The following is a 15,820-nucleotide window of genomic DNA, read 5'->3' on the forward strand; positions in this document are numbered from 1 at the left end:
ACTCCTTGGCCACTTCAGGATTGATTGGAAATGTACTTAACTGGATAAAGGGTTTTCTAACCACCAGAACTTACCAAGTAAAATCAAACTCAAACATATCACCACCGTGGAAAGCTACCTGTGGAGTACCTTAAGGATCACCACTATCGTCAATACTCTTGAATGTGGTGATGATCCCACTGACAAAGTCCCTATCCAACCGAGGCCTTAACCCGTTCATCTATGCAGATGACGTCACAATCTACATTCCCTTCAGTCATGACTTAACAGAAGTAACCAATGAAATCAATGATGGTCTAAACATCATGAACTCCTGTGCAAACTCATTCCAACTGAAACTGAAAAAACACACTGCCTCATCCTCTCATCTCAACATAACAAGTACAAACCCACAACCATAAACACCCCAAAACACACCCTCCCTACCTCAGACAGCCTAAAAATACTCTGCATCATAATCGACCGCAACCTTACCCTTGAGAACTAAGTAAACTCTGTAATAAAGAAAATGTTTTACTCATTGTGGAAACTCAAACGAATAAAACCTTTCTTCTCAAAGGAAATATTTTGAAACCTAATACAATCAATGGTCCTAAGCCATACAGGCTACTGCAACGGAATCTATGCGGGATGTAAAGAACAACTCGCAAAAAAACTCCAGACCGCCCAAAACACAGCTGCCAGGCTGATATTTGGTAAAACATGCTTCGAAAGTGCCAAACCCACTGGCTCTCAATCAAAGAACTAATCATCTTCAAAATCTGCACCTTGGTCCACAAAATTATCTACGGCGTAGTCCTAGGATAAATGACAGACCTCATACATCTACCAACCAGATACAGAATCGGATCATCACGATCATACCTAAACCTACATTACCCAAATTGCAAAGGACTGAAATACAAAACAACTTATGCATCCAGCTTCTCCTACCTAAGCGCACAACTATGGAATGGACTCCCAAAAGCTGTGAAAACAATCTATGACCATCTAAACTTCAGGAAATCACTAAAAAACACCCTCTTCAAAAAAGCTTACCCTACCGATCCAACGTAAATCCCCACATCCAGCAACACAACATAACCAATGATCGTACTGGACAATATACAATCTTCATCCCTTCCATCGTCACGGTGCCTCATACACACCTACCTCACTTCGACCACAATATAACCTGTATTTATCATCAACCGACTGGCGAACGCCTTTACGGTACTATGTAAGCTACATTGAGCCTGCAAATAGGTGGGAAAATGTGGGGTACAAATGTAACAAATAATATAAATAAATACATCTTGTCTAAAACAAACATTAAAGCGTGTCTCTTCCAGCATTGCACTGTTTGCATCTGTACTCTATGCTTGAAGTGATTATATGTTATCCATCACGTTACTTGTAAACACATTTCTGCTCATCTGGAAAGTTCAAAATCAGCATATAAGCTTGTAAGCGTATCTCCTTGATGAGCCAGTTCAGTGAGGTTCTAATCACCAATGCGCCGCAGTTTTTTCAACTTGCGAAAGTCTAGTATCTAGCCATCTTCCTCGTTCTCAGTGTTTCTTGAATAAAATGTCCTCATATATTAATGTTGTCAACACCCTACACAAATTTGTGTTTTGCTAACCGCGTCATCCGTGATTGGTATGAATGAAGTGCACTGGATAGTGAGGATAATATGATATTTTAATTTGATATTTTAAAACTATTTGATTGTAATAAAGGAGTTTTCAGTAAATGCATATTCATTAGGGATTTCCTGTAAATCTGGCCTGTTTGTAGCCCTCGACAACTGAGCTTGAACAAGTCTGCCTTAGATGGCTGAGTGAATACCACTTTCACACTGCCAATTTACCTGTCTGGAAATTGCCCTGTGTGAGCTATTTGAGATAGCATTTGGCATTGGTTGAAACCCCTGAATGCTAGAGAAATTATTTAATGAGGTTTTGTTTAACTGATGTGTTTCTGTGTGGTGCATGACACCTGTATGTATATATATATATATATGTGTTTGTGCAGAGCTCCGAGGGGAACACTATGAAGCAATTCATGGACATATTCTCCCTACCGGAAATGACACTCCTGTCTTGTGTCAATGAGTATTTTTTGAAAAACAACATAGACTATGAGCCTGTGCATCTGTACAAGGACGTCAAGGTAACTCTTCTGCTTGCAGCCCTTTTTTTTTTTTTTTTTTTAACATTTCTGATTCTGTAAAAGTTTTCCTCCCTCCTAAAAAGTAAAATAAGACAAAGGAGGAAAGGAAAGAATAATAATAATAAGGAAATGCTTTGTATTGCAACATTTCTCTGGTTCAGATTTCATTATTAATTTTAATTATTGCAACATTTCTAAGTTGAACATCAACAAGTGAAGAGTCCAGTGTAAAGGTCTAAATAATCAACACGATGTATTAAAATTCCAGATATTCCTTTATTGTCAAATATTGTTTTCTTTTGTATGTATAAAAAGTAGTTGAGCATTTAGCTATGGCTCGACGGTGGCCAAACCCATTTCACTTTACATGCTTCATCAGGAGCCGTGCATCAACTTTCTTATAATATTAAACAAGATGGTATCACATAATTTTGTGATTACATTGCATCTTATCAATCCCCAATTCTTTCATGCAGCCTTCTTAGCTGTTGAGCAGGTTAGTAATTATAAGAAAGTTGATGCACGGCTCCTGATGAAGCATGTAAAGTGAAACGGGTTTGGCCACTGTCGAGCCATAGCTAAATGCTCAACTATTTTTTATATATACAAAAGAAGATAATATTTGAGAGTAAAGGAATATCTGGAATTTTAATACATCGTGTTGATTATTTAGACCTTTACACTGGACTCTTCACTTGTTGATGTTCAACTTTTGAGTTAGAGTCACAGTAGCCTTCCTCTTTTTGTGGTTACTAACACTTCTAAGTTAACTTTCTCAGGGCGGGAACTACCCTCTGAAACTCTGCTTAAATATTATTGCATCTGAGATGTGCCAGGAGATCTTTGTGCCTCTCGTACGCAGGAAATTATGGACTCTCACATCTGGGGCACATCCTTAATGACTTGCCTGAGAATAGCTGACTAGTAACTTGTGCATCATCTAAACCTGCTTACATCAAATTTTTGTTTTGAAGTTGTTGTACCAGTTTTATCATGTGGTTTACATTGAGAGCAGATTCTTTCCTTAAACATGTCTTTTGGTTAACTATAAAATGCATGGGCCAACCCATGTCTTCCAGGCCCCTCCCTTTCTCCCTGCACTCTCACCAGCTTCAGCATGGCACAAGGAATAGCAGGCCAGCAGCATGTCAGGCTGCTTTCCTGTTCCTCTGCTGCCTTGGTTCCTGGAGGTTCCTTTGAACCGTGTGGGCCTCCCATGCAGCAGGAACTGTTGGGGATGAAGGAGGCAGAGGAACAGGAAGGAGGCTGATGTGCAGCTGGGCTGCTCCTCCTCTTGCCACGATGGAAGGTGAGTGTACAGGGAAGGGAATGCGCAGCAAATAATAGTTGCAGCGCATAGGCCAATTCCTGAGCTTTGGTGCTGGTGCAGCTCATCCCTCTCGCCCACAACTTCGTCCCCTGGCACTTACCAATGTTAAAGCTGCAGGAACGCCTCCTGTTAGCCTCAAGCCTCTTTTTCCGGGCTCTCTCCTGACTCCGCAGGCGTGGAGCATAAAAAAATAGGTTTTCCAATGACATTTGCAAATGAGAGCTCCACCCTTTTCAGGTTCAGGCCACGTGGGGACTAGGGTTTCCAAGTGACGTCAGATACTGGCTTGCATCTGAATGGGCCCGAACTTCCGGTCCCAGCTCAGCTGTTTTGGGACTGGAAGTTTGGGCCCAATCGGCTGCAAGCCGTGTCTGACATCGCTTGGAAAGCCCGTAGAGGGGGAGAAGCAGAGGTATGGAAAATATTACTTAAAAAAACACTTTCTAAACTTGTACTTCATTACTAAGTTCAAAAGTACAGCTTACTTGTAATAGTTATATTTTTTTTGCCATACTTTTTTTTACTTGCAACTCATTATAAGTAAAAGTACTGCCAATTATACATAAATACTTCATTACTACCCATCTCTGCCCGCTGCCCTACAAACCAACAGGCAGTGGTTTTAGCTAAATTCAAAACCCAATGAGGAGCAACCAACCAACCAGTCATTCACCACCAAAAGACAGGAGCTCAAAGGATCAAGGTCCAGTGTAACTAGAAAAATACAAGCCATCCCTAAGTTTTATCTTACAAAAATTGGTGCAAAACCACTGAAGCAGAGAGCAGCACAAATGTGGCTATAGATATAGACAAACTACCAGGGTTGGCCTAACCAGCTTCTGGGAGGTACCAAAGAGCAGCTGCAAGGAAAGCAAAACAGTAGGGCCTGACACACTGCAAACTCAAAGAAACAATAAGTGGCAGTTTTTAAAATAGTGTTATACCAGTCTCTAGACACAAATTCAGCAAATGATCATTCAGTGATTCAAATATTATAAGCTGAAAATAGCACACTGTTTATATATCTTTTGTTTCAAAAAAATAGTCAAGCAATATTCAGATTACTCTTAATATGTATATATATTCATTAATGGAGGAAAATGACCTCAAATGTCACTGCTACATCATTGTGGAGGAGTGGCCTAGTGGTTAGGGTGGTGGACTTTGGTCCTGGGGAACTGGGGAACTGAGGAACTGAGTTCGATTCCCGGCACAGGCAGCTCCTTGTGACTCTGGGCAAATCACTTAACCCTCCATTGCCCCATGTAAGCCGCATTGAGCCTGCCATGAGTGGGAAAGCGCGGGGTACAAATGTAACAAAAATAAACTAGATACTATTGGAGATTCTACATGGAATGTTGCTACTATTGGAGATTCCACATGGAATGTTGCTATTCCACTAGCAACATTCCATGTAGAAGGCTGCGCAGGCTTCTGTTTCTGCGAGTCTGATGTCCTGCACGTACGTGCAGGACGTCAGACTCACAGAAGCAGAAGCCTGCGCGGCCACATTGGTGATCTGCAAGGGCCGACTTCTACATGGAATGTTGCTAGTGGAATAGCAACATCATTCCATGTAGAATCTCAAATAGTAGCAACAGTGGAGGAGTGGCCTAGTGGTTAGGGTGGTGGACTTTGGTCCTGGGGAACTGAGGAACTGAGTTGGATTCCCACTTCAGGCACAGGCAGCTCCTTGTGACTCTGGGCAAGTCACTTAACCCTCCATTGCTCCATATAAGCCGCATTGAGCCTGCCATGAGTGGGAAAGCGCGGGGTACAAATGTAACTAAAATAAAATTGTACTAAGATGACGCAGGGTAAAGAAGAGTAATACTTATCTTTACAACATCTTTAATAAGCTGTAGCTTGATGAAGGTTTACAGTGGGGGAAATAAGTATTTGATCCCTTGCTGATTTTGTAAGTTTGCCCACTGACAAAGACATGAGCAGCCCATAATTGAAGGGTAGGTTATTGGTAACAGTGAGAGATAGCACATCACAAATTAAATCCGGAAAATCACATTGTGGAAAGTATATGAATTTATTTGCATTCTGCAGAGGGAAATAAGTATTTAATCCCTCTGGCAAACAAGACCTAATACTTGGTGGCAAAACCCTTGTTGGCAAGCACAGCGGTCAGACGTCTTCTGTAGTTGATGATGAGGTTTGCACACATGTCAGGAGGAATTTTGGTCCACTCCTCTTTGCAGATCATCTCTAAATCATTAAGAGTTCTGGGCTGTCGCTTGGCAACTCGCAGCTTCAGCTCCCTCCATAAGTTTTCAATGGGATTAAGGTCTGGTGACTGGCTAGGCCACTCCATGACCCTAATGTGCTTCTTCCTGAGCCACTCCTTTGTTGCCTTGGCTGTATGTTTTGGGTCATTGTCGTGCTGGAAGACCCAGCCACGACCCATTTTTAAGGCCCTGGCGGAGGGAAGGAGGTTGTCACTCAGAATTGTACGGTACATGGCCCCATCCATTCTCCCATTGATGCGGTGAAGTAGTCCTGTGCCCTTAGCAGAGAAACACCCCCAAAACATAACATTTCCACCTCCATGCTTGACAGTGGGGACGGTGTTCTTTGGGTCATAGGCAGCATTTCTCTTCCTCCAAACATGGCGAGTTGAGTTCATGCCAAAGAGCTCAATTTTTGTCTCATCTGACCACAGCACCTTCTCCCAATCACTCTCGGTATCATCCAGGTGTTCACTGGCAAACTTCAGACGGGCCGTCACATGTGCCTTCCGGAGCAGGGGGACCTTGCGGGCACTGCAGGATTGCAATCCGTTATGTCGTAATGTGTTACCAATGGTTTTCATGGTGACAGTGGTCCCAGCTGCCTTGAGATCATTGACAAGTTCCCCCCTTGTAGTTGTAGGCTGATTTCTAACCTTCCTCATGATCAAGGATACCCCACGAGGTGAGATTTTGCGTGGAGCCCCAGATCTTTGTCGATTGACAGTCATTTTGTACTTCTTCCATTTTCTTACTATGGCACCAACAGTTGTCTCCTTCTCGCCCAGCGTCTTACTGATGGTTTTGTAGCCCATTCCAGCCTTGTGCAGGTGTATGATCTTGTCCCTGACATCCTTAGACAGCTCCTTGCTCTTGGCCATTTTGTAGAGGTTAGAGTCTGACTGATTCACTGAGTCTGTGGACAGGTGTCTTTCATACAGGTGACCATTGCCGACAGCTGTCTGTCATGCAGGTAACGAGTTGATTTGGAGCATCTACCTGGTCTGTAGGGGCCAGATCTCTTACTGGTTGGTGGGGGATCAAATACTTATTTCCCTCTGCAGAATGCAAATAAATTCATATACTTTCCACAATGTGATTTTCCGGATTTAATTTGTGATGTGCTATCTCTCACTGTTACCAATAACCTACCCTTCAATTATGGGCTGCTCATTTCTTTGTCAGTGGGCAAACTTACAAAATCAGCAAGGGATCAAATACTTATTTCCCCCACTGTATGTATTAAAATGTTTTCTTTCCTCGTCTTTCTGTTTATAACAATGATACCCTTTTTCTGGCCAGGATGCAATCAGGGATGTGCATGTTAAGGGGATAATGTACAGAGCGATTGAGGCAGATATTGGTAAGTAGCAATGATGCTTTCAGTGCCAGAGCATTGCATTTCTGGTCTTTGCTGTTTTCTGAGAATAGGAGGACCCTTACTGGTGGGGCCTTACTGATCTAATTCATTAGGTGCTCTTTCATGCCAGCCTCAGATGGACTTTTCAGCTCCTTTTTCAAGTTTGGGAGTTGCGATTTAGGTTTAGATGATATGCCGCCTTAGGGCGGGATAGAGGGAAAATTAACTGGAACTTTGTGAGTGGTATTCTAACATGAGGCTCTAAATATTCCACTTGTGCCCCAGAGCTGGCTTTCCCCAGATGCATCTGGTTTGCTAAAACCTTCGGTGCAAGTGATTTCCTAGGTAGCAGTGACTGAGTTGTAAGTGTAAACTGGATGGTGTAAAGATGCTAAAATTATGTGTTTCTGTACAGCGTTGCATACATCCAGTGTATACTACACAAATTGTAATAATCAAAAGAGAACACATTCCTTCCATGCAAATCTTAATTTATAATTCCCATTCATGTGGGGTCTGGAGTACTGGTCACTCTTCACCATATTACGTGGTCAAACGAGGTTCTCATGCGTAGGTTACAGGCATAATTATCTAAGGGGGTCTTCTCCACCACCGCTAACTCCAGACTCCGCCCCTTCTGCCTCGCATCACCTTATGCCTGGAACAGACTTTCTGAGCCCATACGCCATGCGCCCTCCCTGCCCATTTTCAAGTCCTTACTCAAGGCCCATCTCTTCTCCCTTGCTTTGGTGCCTAACCACCTTCCCTTTCCTGATACCTACACTGACTACATAGCTTTTACCTTTAGATTGTAAGCTCTCTTGAGCAGGGACTGTCCTTCCCCATGTTTAAACTTGTACAGCGCTGCGTAACCCTGGCAGCGCTATAGAAATGCTAAGTAGTAGTAGTAGTAGTTACTAAGCTGAGGTAGCATTTTTAGCTCACGTTAGAAATCAGCTGGCGGTAAACACCGAGATGCCCATAGAAATATAATAGGTGTCTTGACGTTTACCACCAGTTGATTTCTACCGTGAACTAGAAACGCCACCGCAGCTTAGTAAAAGACCCCCCCCCCCCCCCTAGTGAATTGTATTGGTTCATGTCTTTTAGTTCTTCTTGTCCTTTTTCTCCTCTGTGTGCATTTCCTTTCTGCCAATGTAATTTTCTCCTTTTCTTGTCTTCAAACTAAACCGGTCTTTTTTTCAATGTCCTTCTACATGATCTCAGCCATCATTTAGCCTTTTTCTAATTTGCTCATTCCCACCCTGTTCACTGTGCAGCTTCCCACTCGCCAGCCCAGCATCCTTTATCCATCACATCCATTCTTTGCTTTTTCTTTCTCACACTCTAACACTTCTTCATAGACTTAATACTGGGCTTAGTTCTGTTTGTACCTTTTGACCCAAACATCCCTCACATCAAATCTTCAGTCAGATGTGTTTTAAGGACCTGTTCAGCTGTGTACCTACTTTTGACTTCTTTCAGTATGGTTCAAAATCATTAAAAAGGGCAGTACTTTTAAACATAATCAGGCTTATTTTCGAAAGAAAAGGGCGCCCATCTCACGACACAAATCGGGAGATGGGCGTCCTTCTCTCAGGGTCGCCCAAATCGGCATAATTGAAAGCCGATTTTGGGCATCCTCAACTGCTTTCTGTTGCGGGGACGACCAAGTTCACAGGGGTGTGTTGGAACCATAGCGAAGGTGAGACTGGGACGTGATTAAGAGATGGGCGTCCTCGGCCGATAATGGAAAAAAGAAGGGCGTCCCTGACAAGCACTTGGTCGACTTGGTCCATTTTTTCTTGCGACCAAGCCTCAAAAAGGTGCCCGAACTGACCAGATGACCACCTGAGGGAATCGGGGATGACCTCCGCTTACTCCCCCAGTGGTCACCAACTTCCTCCCACCCTAAAACAAAAGTTAAAACATTTTTTTGTCAGCCTCTATGCCAGCCTCAAATGTCATACCCAGCTCCAGCACAGCAGTATGCAGGTTCCTGGAGCAATTTTAGTGGGTGCAGTGCACTTCAGGCAGGCAGACCCAGGCCCATCCCTCCTTACCTGTTACTCTTGTGGTAAATGTGAGCCCTCCAAAACCCACCCGAAACCCACTGTATCCACGTCTAGGTGCCCCCCTTCATCCCTAAGGGCTATGGTAGTGAAGTACAGTTGTGGGGAGTGGGTTTTGGTTTTTTTTTTTTTGGGGGGGGGGGGGCTCAGCACCCAAGGTAAGGGAGCTATGCACCTGGGAGCAATTTGTGAAGTCCACTGCAGTGCCCCCTAGGGTGCCCGGTTGGTATCCTGGCATGACAGGGGGACCAGTTCACTATGAATTCTGGCTCCTCCCACGACCAAAGGGCTTGGACTTTTGAGATGGGCGTCCTCGGTTGCCATTATGGCCGAAAACCGGGGACGACCATCTCTAAGGTCGACCATCTTAACATTTAGGTCGACCATCTCAAAGGTCGACCTAAATGTTGAGATTTTGGCGTCCCCGACCGTATTATCGAAACGAAAGATGGCCGGCCATCTTGTTTTGATAATACGGGTTTCCCCGCCCCTTTGCGGGGCCGTCCTGCGAGGACGCCCTCATGAAAACTTGGGTGCCCCGTTCGATTATGCCCTCTGTTATTTAGAAAGATTTTTAAACTTTTTATTGGGAAGGAGAAGCTCCTACTGGCTAGCCCCACTGCTAATATTAAGCAGCACTCTCTGGTTAGTGCTGGGGGCGGTCTGGGGGCAGAGTCGGGGAAGACCCCCAGAAGTTATCCAGACACTGCTAATATTTTTAGTGCTATTGTGTGGTGAGCTATCCAGGCAAGTAAAACTGCATAAATAGCAGTCATAACTTTCTTGGATAGTTATCTGGATTCTGACGCTGAATATCAACCATACCTGGATATTCCTGCGACTTCAAATCCCTGGATATTCAATAACTGTATCCGGATAGGACCTGTCGAGGAATATCTGAGTCTAATTCACCACTGTTAATACGCTGACCACTGTGGGCTGATTTTATGGAGAGAGAATTTTTAAAATTTGCTTTCGATTGGGAGGAGGGGGAGGGGATAAATAACATATAATGTTTGATAGCAAAGGAGACGCTATGTAAGTTTATTGCTGTGTTATGGTTTATTTTGAATTTGAATTTGTTGTCAATAAAAATCATTGAAACATAAAATTTGCTTTCGGTTATCAGTTGTTTTAACCAAGTAACAACTCAACCAGATAGTTCACGTGTGAGATCTTCTTCGCAAAGAAGTCTTCTGTTTTATCTTCAAACTGTTTTGATTAGGTAAATACGTATGCTATGGTGAGCAGACCCAGGCTGTGTTATCCAAGCTGGCAAATCATGGGAAGAAGATGTTCCTCATCACAAACAGTCCCAGCAGTTTTGTGTAAGTAGGCTGCCTGAAGAATGTTTTGGTGTGCTCCTTTTAATTGATTTTTCTTTGTGATGTATACTAACCGTGGTGAACAATATAAATCTGTTCTGGCATTGCATTGCCTTAAGTGAGGAAGGGAAGAGGTTAAGCCCTGGTAAATGGGTTTCTTTCTGAAACAAACCCAGAAGAGACTCAGAGGCAGATGCATCAACCAAACATTAAAAAATCTAAATCGATAAAGTCCCTAACGATTTTTAAAAAACGAAGAATGCACCAAGAAAACAAGTCACACATACCTGGTGCGGTATTGAAAAGTACAATGTATCAAAAAATCGTAATCCCCGTCTGTAATCGGCCCCTAAAGCATGCGCAGAGCAGCCAAGCGTTTTGCTGGCTGCTCTGCGCATGCTGCAAACGTCAAAACAACAACAAAAAAGCCACAACACATACACGTGGCTACCCGGTCTGCACCAATATAAAAATACAAAACCAAAGGATCGGAGGGGGCAAGGGCGCTCGTCAGAAGCATCCTGTATGGACGGCCTTGCCCCCCCCCCCCGTTGCTCCCCGCTTTCTGCCGCTTCCCCCCCCCCCCCGAAAAAGCGAAACTCTAGCAGCCCCGGTCCCCCTCCCTTCCTGTTCTTCTGTTTTTCAAAAGCTAGCTCCGCCTCCCGCCATTCCTCCGCCCCATGCCCCGCCCCCGCTGCCCCCCCTGAGGTCGACTACGCCGCTTCCACCGAGACCCCCCTCCCTATTATCGGCCCGAGTAGCGCCTCTCACCTCTTTCTGAATGCGCTGCACGGGCAGGAAGAAGATCTGTTGTTGGTCGCAGAGTCTTCATGACGTCTCTTCTTCCCTGGCCTAGGCCCGCCTCCTTCTGACGTAAGTAACCTACGTAGGTTACTTACGTCAGAAGGAGGCAGGGCCCAGGAGCAAAGTCCTTTCCTCTTGGGCCTGCCCTTGTCTGACGTAAGTAACCTACGTTGGTTATTTACGTCAGAAGGAGGTGGGCCTAGGCCAGGGAAGAAGAGACGTCATGAAGACTGCAACCAACAACAGATCTTCTTCCTGCCCGTGCAGTGCCTTCAGAAAGAGGTTAGAGGCGCTACTCGGGCCGATAATAGGGAGGGGGGTCTCGGTGGAAGAGGGGAGCAGCGTAGTCGACCTCAGGGGGGCAGCGGGGGCGGGGCACGGGACGGAGGAATGACGGGAGGTGGAGCTAGCTTTTGCAAAAAAGAACAGGAAGGGAGGGGGACCAGGGCTGCTAGAATTTCACTTTTTCGGGGGGGGGGGGGAAGCGGCAGAAAGTGGGGAGCAGCGGGGGGGGGGGGGGGGGGGGGCAAGGCCGTCCATACAGGACGCTCCTGACGTGCGCCCTTGCCCCCCTCCCGATCCTTTTTTTTATTTTTTTTATTTGATGTGGTTTATGAAAGATTTTCTTTAAGCTTAAACACAGCTCTTTTGGATATATGTAATGCAACGTCCTTTTGACCAATCACAGCGCTTTTAGCTCTGCTAATGCGCTGGGATTGGCTCACAGTTTGTTTTTTCACTTTACAATTTTTCCTGGCACAGAGCTGTCCTAACGAGAGGTACAGGCTTCTCGTTAGATTTCCTTCCTTTTTCCTGCGTAAAGGCAATCGGAAAAGGTTAGTGTATCTCATTTCAATGGGGTTTGTACACAAATTGCTCATCTGCATTTCGTTTTCGTTAGCTGCTAGCTTCCTCGGTAAAAGCCCTTTGCATGCAACGGATCAAAATTTCCTCGTTGGGGGGTCGTTAAAGGCTCATTAAGGTTTAGTGCATCTGCCTCTCAGACTATCATAGGACTTCCCCTGAAGAAGCGGTAGTGAAACAGGCTACCGTTGGGATTGTCCAAGTGAAAGATAAGTCTCTCTCAGTCCTGTCTTACGCTCAATAATGGATACGAAAATTAAAATGATAAAAGAAATAAACGTGCATGATTTTTTAAGGAGGTTTTTTTGAGCCGATGATTGAGTACAGCTCAGCAGAGCATGCCTCATTATGCAGTTCTTATGAATACCCTTTAAAATAGGGGTGTCAGCAACAACTGAGTCTCTTTTCCTTCTATTAATGATAGATATTAAAAACTAATCAACAACTGTTGATAAAGATCTACAGAATAGATAAGGGTAGTAGGAGTGATCACTACTTTTTTTTTTTACTTTGAGTAAAACAAAACAAAAAAGGCAACTTTTCAGTGTCCCAAAGCCATGTGCCAGCAAGGAAGGAGCAGTATGGCATCATTCCATAAGTTAATCAGTCTGAGCATTTATAATTGACTATTACATTTTGCCTGGGTTGTACATAAAATAATCCAAGATCCTGTTGTATGTGTGTGTTCTGCAAATTACTCTTTTTAGCACTACTCACGTACTTCAAAAATTTTTCCCATTGGCATTTACACCTGTTCGGAATTGTACGTCAGCTAAATGCTTGTTTTGCCTTATAGTAGGTGGCAATTCTGTCCATTGGTGTCACAGAAGGGTGTGCTTTGTGGAATATATAGATACAGCTATTAAAAAGTTGACTCAACTTCCCTATATAGAGCACATCCCCAACCCACTGAAAATTATCCAATACAAACAAAATTATCCAACCCGACTGCCCAAATACTACCCACTTCTACCCAAAACCGGTCAATATACATAAGATCAGTCAACGCTTTGCTGGCCAATATGCATGTAGCCATTTTCTGGACTAGTTGGTACTTTGGCAGACCACAGTACAAGCTGCTATAATAATCTAGTCTTAGTTATAAAGGCTTGGATCAAAGTTGCTAAATCTTTAGGATCTAACAAGAGACAGGTTTGACGAAGCGGCATAGATATCCGGTTTGCCCATGAGTGTCTGCCCCGCCCTCGCGTCAAACGTGATGACGTCGAGGGCAGAGCACTGACACTCAATGAATCAAGGAAGCCCATTGGTTAATCTCTGTTTCCACTCCCCAACACAGCCGTCATTCCCATACACTCAAAACCAAGCACACCTAGGAGCTGCTGATCCACATTGTCGTTTTTTTTTTCCTTCTTCCATCTGAAACACATCTAAAGCTGTTTCTACTGGATAAACTGCGCCTTAAAAGGTAAAGGACAAAAGGTTTTTGTTTTTGGTTTCTTACTGCACACCTTTTTAATTTATTTGAAAGGTACCCATCTGTACATATGAATATCATGAAATCTAAATTAAATATCACTAAAACAGCTTAAAAAAATATTCTACCTGGTAGAAACAGCAATTTTAAAATCTGTATTGTCAGATCATTTGTAAAAAATACAAACTTTATCCAGGTAAGTGCCTGTGGCTGCGTCAGCTCCGCCGTTGCCTGTCAATGTGTGTCAGAGTATGAGGGAACTCCAGCTGCCTGTGGGTCACAACAGGACTTAGCTGCTGGACACCAGAAGCAGTCTCTGCTTAGGTTGACAGCAAATAGCAACCTCCCCCCCCCCAAGCACCTCGGAGGGAGGGAGGAAGGGAGGGGACAGGACTGTTGAACTGGGAGGGAGGGGGAGGGACCCTTGAACTGGTAGGGGGACCCTGGAACTGGGAGGGAGGGAAGGTGACCCTGGAACTGGGAGGGTGGAGACCCTCAAACTATGAGGGAGGGTGGGGGGGACCCTGAAACTGGAAGGGACTCTGGAACTCGGAGGAGGGGATGAGCCTGGAACTCGGAGGGAGGGAGGGGGGATGACCCTGGAACTGGGAGGGAGGGATGGAGGGGGGACCCTGGAACTGGGAGGGAGGAGGGAGGGGCCCCTGGCACACACTCTGATTCTCACACACACACTCGCCCTCTCACGGTCACACTCGCACCCAGTCTCACTCTCTCTCTGTCACACACACACACTCGCACATTCACTCTCTCTCACACAGTCAATCTCACACACACTCTTTCAAACATACACACTCCGAGGAAAACCTTGCTAGCGCCCGTTTCATTTCTGTCAGAAATGGGCCTTTTTCACTAGTTATCTATAATCTAATGATATACTTGAATCAGGTAGTACACCTAAATTCCTCACCACCACCTCAGTAGGATATCCTTCACAGCAGGTACTGTAGACAAAGGAGCGTTCTTCCTAGTAACCAATAAATAATTCAATTTCTTGGGGCTCAGTTTTAATTTTGTGGACTGAAACCACCCAACTTCCTCAAGGCATCTGTTCGAAAAGGTGTGCAGTGACTTATCTTGATCTGTATTAACTTTTTAGTGCACAACTGAATGTCATCTGCAAATAATGTTCAGTGACGTACTGACTGAATGGTAGGGATGATAAAACGAGTCACTGCCGGCCTTTGTTAACTGTGGTCTGCCTCAGGACTCAAAGTCCATCCCATATTACTCTTTGGGTTCTGGCCATCAGAAAAAATGACAGCCAGGACAACACTGTGCCACCAAAACCAAGTTGTGCAAATCTCTGCAATAATAAATGGTGATCAATCATGTTGAAAGTTGTGTATAGGTCCAAGAGCACAACTTTCTCTTTATTAGCTGACATCCAAAGAAACCAATACAGTGTCTGTACCATGAACATGACAGAAGCTCAATTGTCTAGGGCTAATACCCTATAGGTGTCAAGAAAATCTAATGGTTGCTGATAAACAAATTTCTCTGTAAGTTTCCCTACAAAGGGAAGTTGTTGATTAACTTGGCTGTATGTTGAAAGGTCTAGTGTCTGACTCACTTCTTAAACTATGGGCCTGATCACAGCCTTTTTCAAACAGGCTGGAACAAGATCCTAAGCCCAAGATGCATTAAGAATTTGCAATCATAGAGAACCCACCCAGTCCCCATACGACTTAAGAAGCCCAGCTGGGATAAGATGCAAGTGATAAGACTCAGTTTTGAAGGAATGCAGCCTTTCTATCACCTGTCCCCCACTCACAGTAAAAAAAAGAAAAGAAAAAAGCATCAATGTTTTTCCCCGCTAGCTAACTACACTGACCTCCCTGCCCCCTTGCTCACTCGAAAGCTGAAATGCTGCCTGCATTTCCATAACATTCTTAATGAAATAATCACTGAACCGTTGTGCCATTAAAGAGGACTTCCTCACCAATTTTGAACCCAGATGTATCTGTAAACATCTTGAGAATGCCGAATACATAGTAACATAGTAGATGACAGCAGAAAAAGACCTGCATGGTCCATCCAGTCTGCCCAAGATAAACTCATATGTGTATACCTTACCTTGATTTGTACCTGCCTTTTTCAGGGCACAGACCGTACAAGTCTGCCCAGCAGTATTTCCCGCCTCCCATCACCGGCTCTGGTACAGACCATATAAGTCTGCCCTCCACTATCCTCGCCTCCCAACCACCAACCCCTCTTC

General features: G+C 44.4%; 1 protein-coding gene across 1 annotated transcript in view; it reads left to right on the forward strand.

The window, feature by feature from the left end:
• Window positions 1-15,820, forward strand: part of NT5DC3 (5'-nucleotidase domain containing 3) — a 72,905-nt gene that overhangs the window by 37,889 nt on the left and 19,196 nt on the right. Inside the window, exons 6-8 of the mRNA XM_030214654.1 lie at window positions 2,017-2,154; window positions 7,024-7,084; window positions 10,379-10,481. Coding sequence (XP_030070514.1) covers window positions 2,017-2,154; window positions 7,024-7,084; window positions 10,379-10,481 — 302 coding nt within the window. The remainder of the gene's footprint in view (window positions 1-2,016; window positions 2,155-7,023; window positions 7,085-10,378; window positions 10,482-15,820) is intronic.

The sequence above is a fragment of the Microcaecilia unicolor genome, chromosome 9 (genome assembly GCF_901765095.1).
Source record: "Microcaecilia unicolor chromosome 9, aMicUni1.1, whole genome shotgun sequence".
NCBI lineage: Eukaryota > Metazoa > Chordata > Amphibia > Gymnophiona > Siphonopidae > Microcaecilia > Microcaecilia unicolor.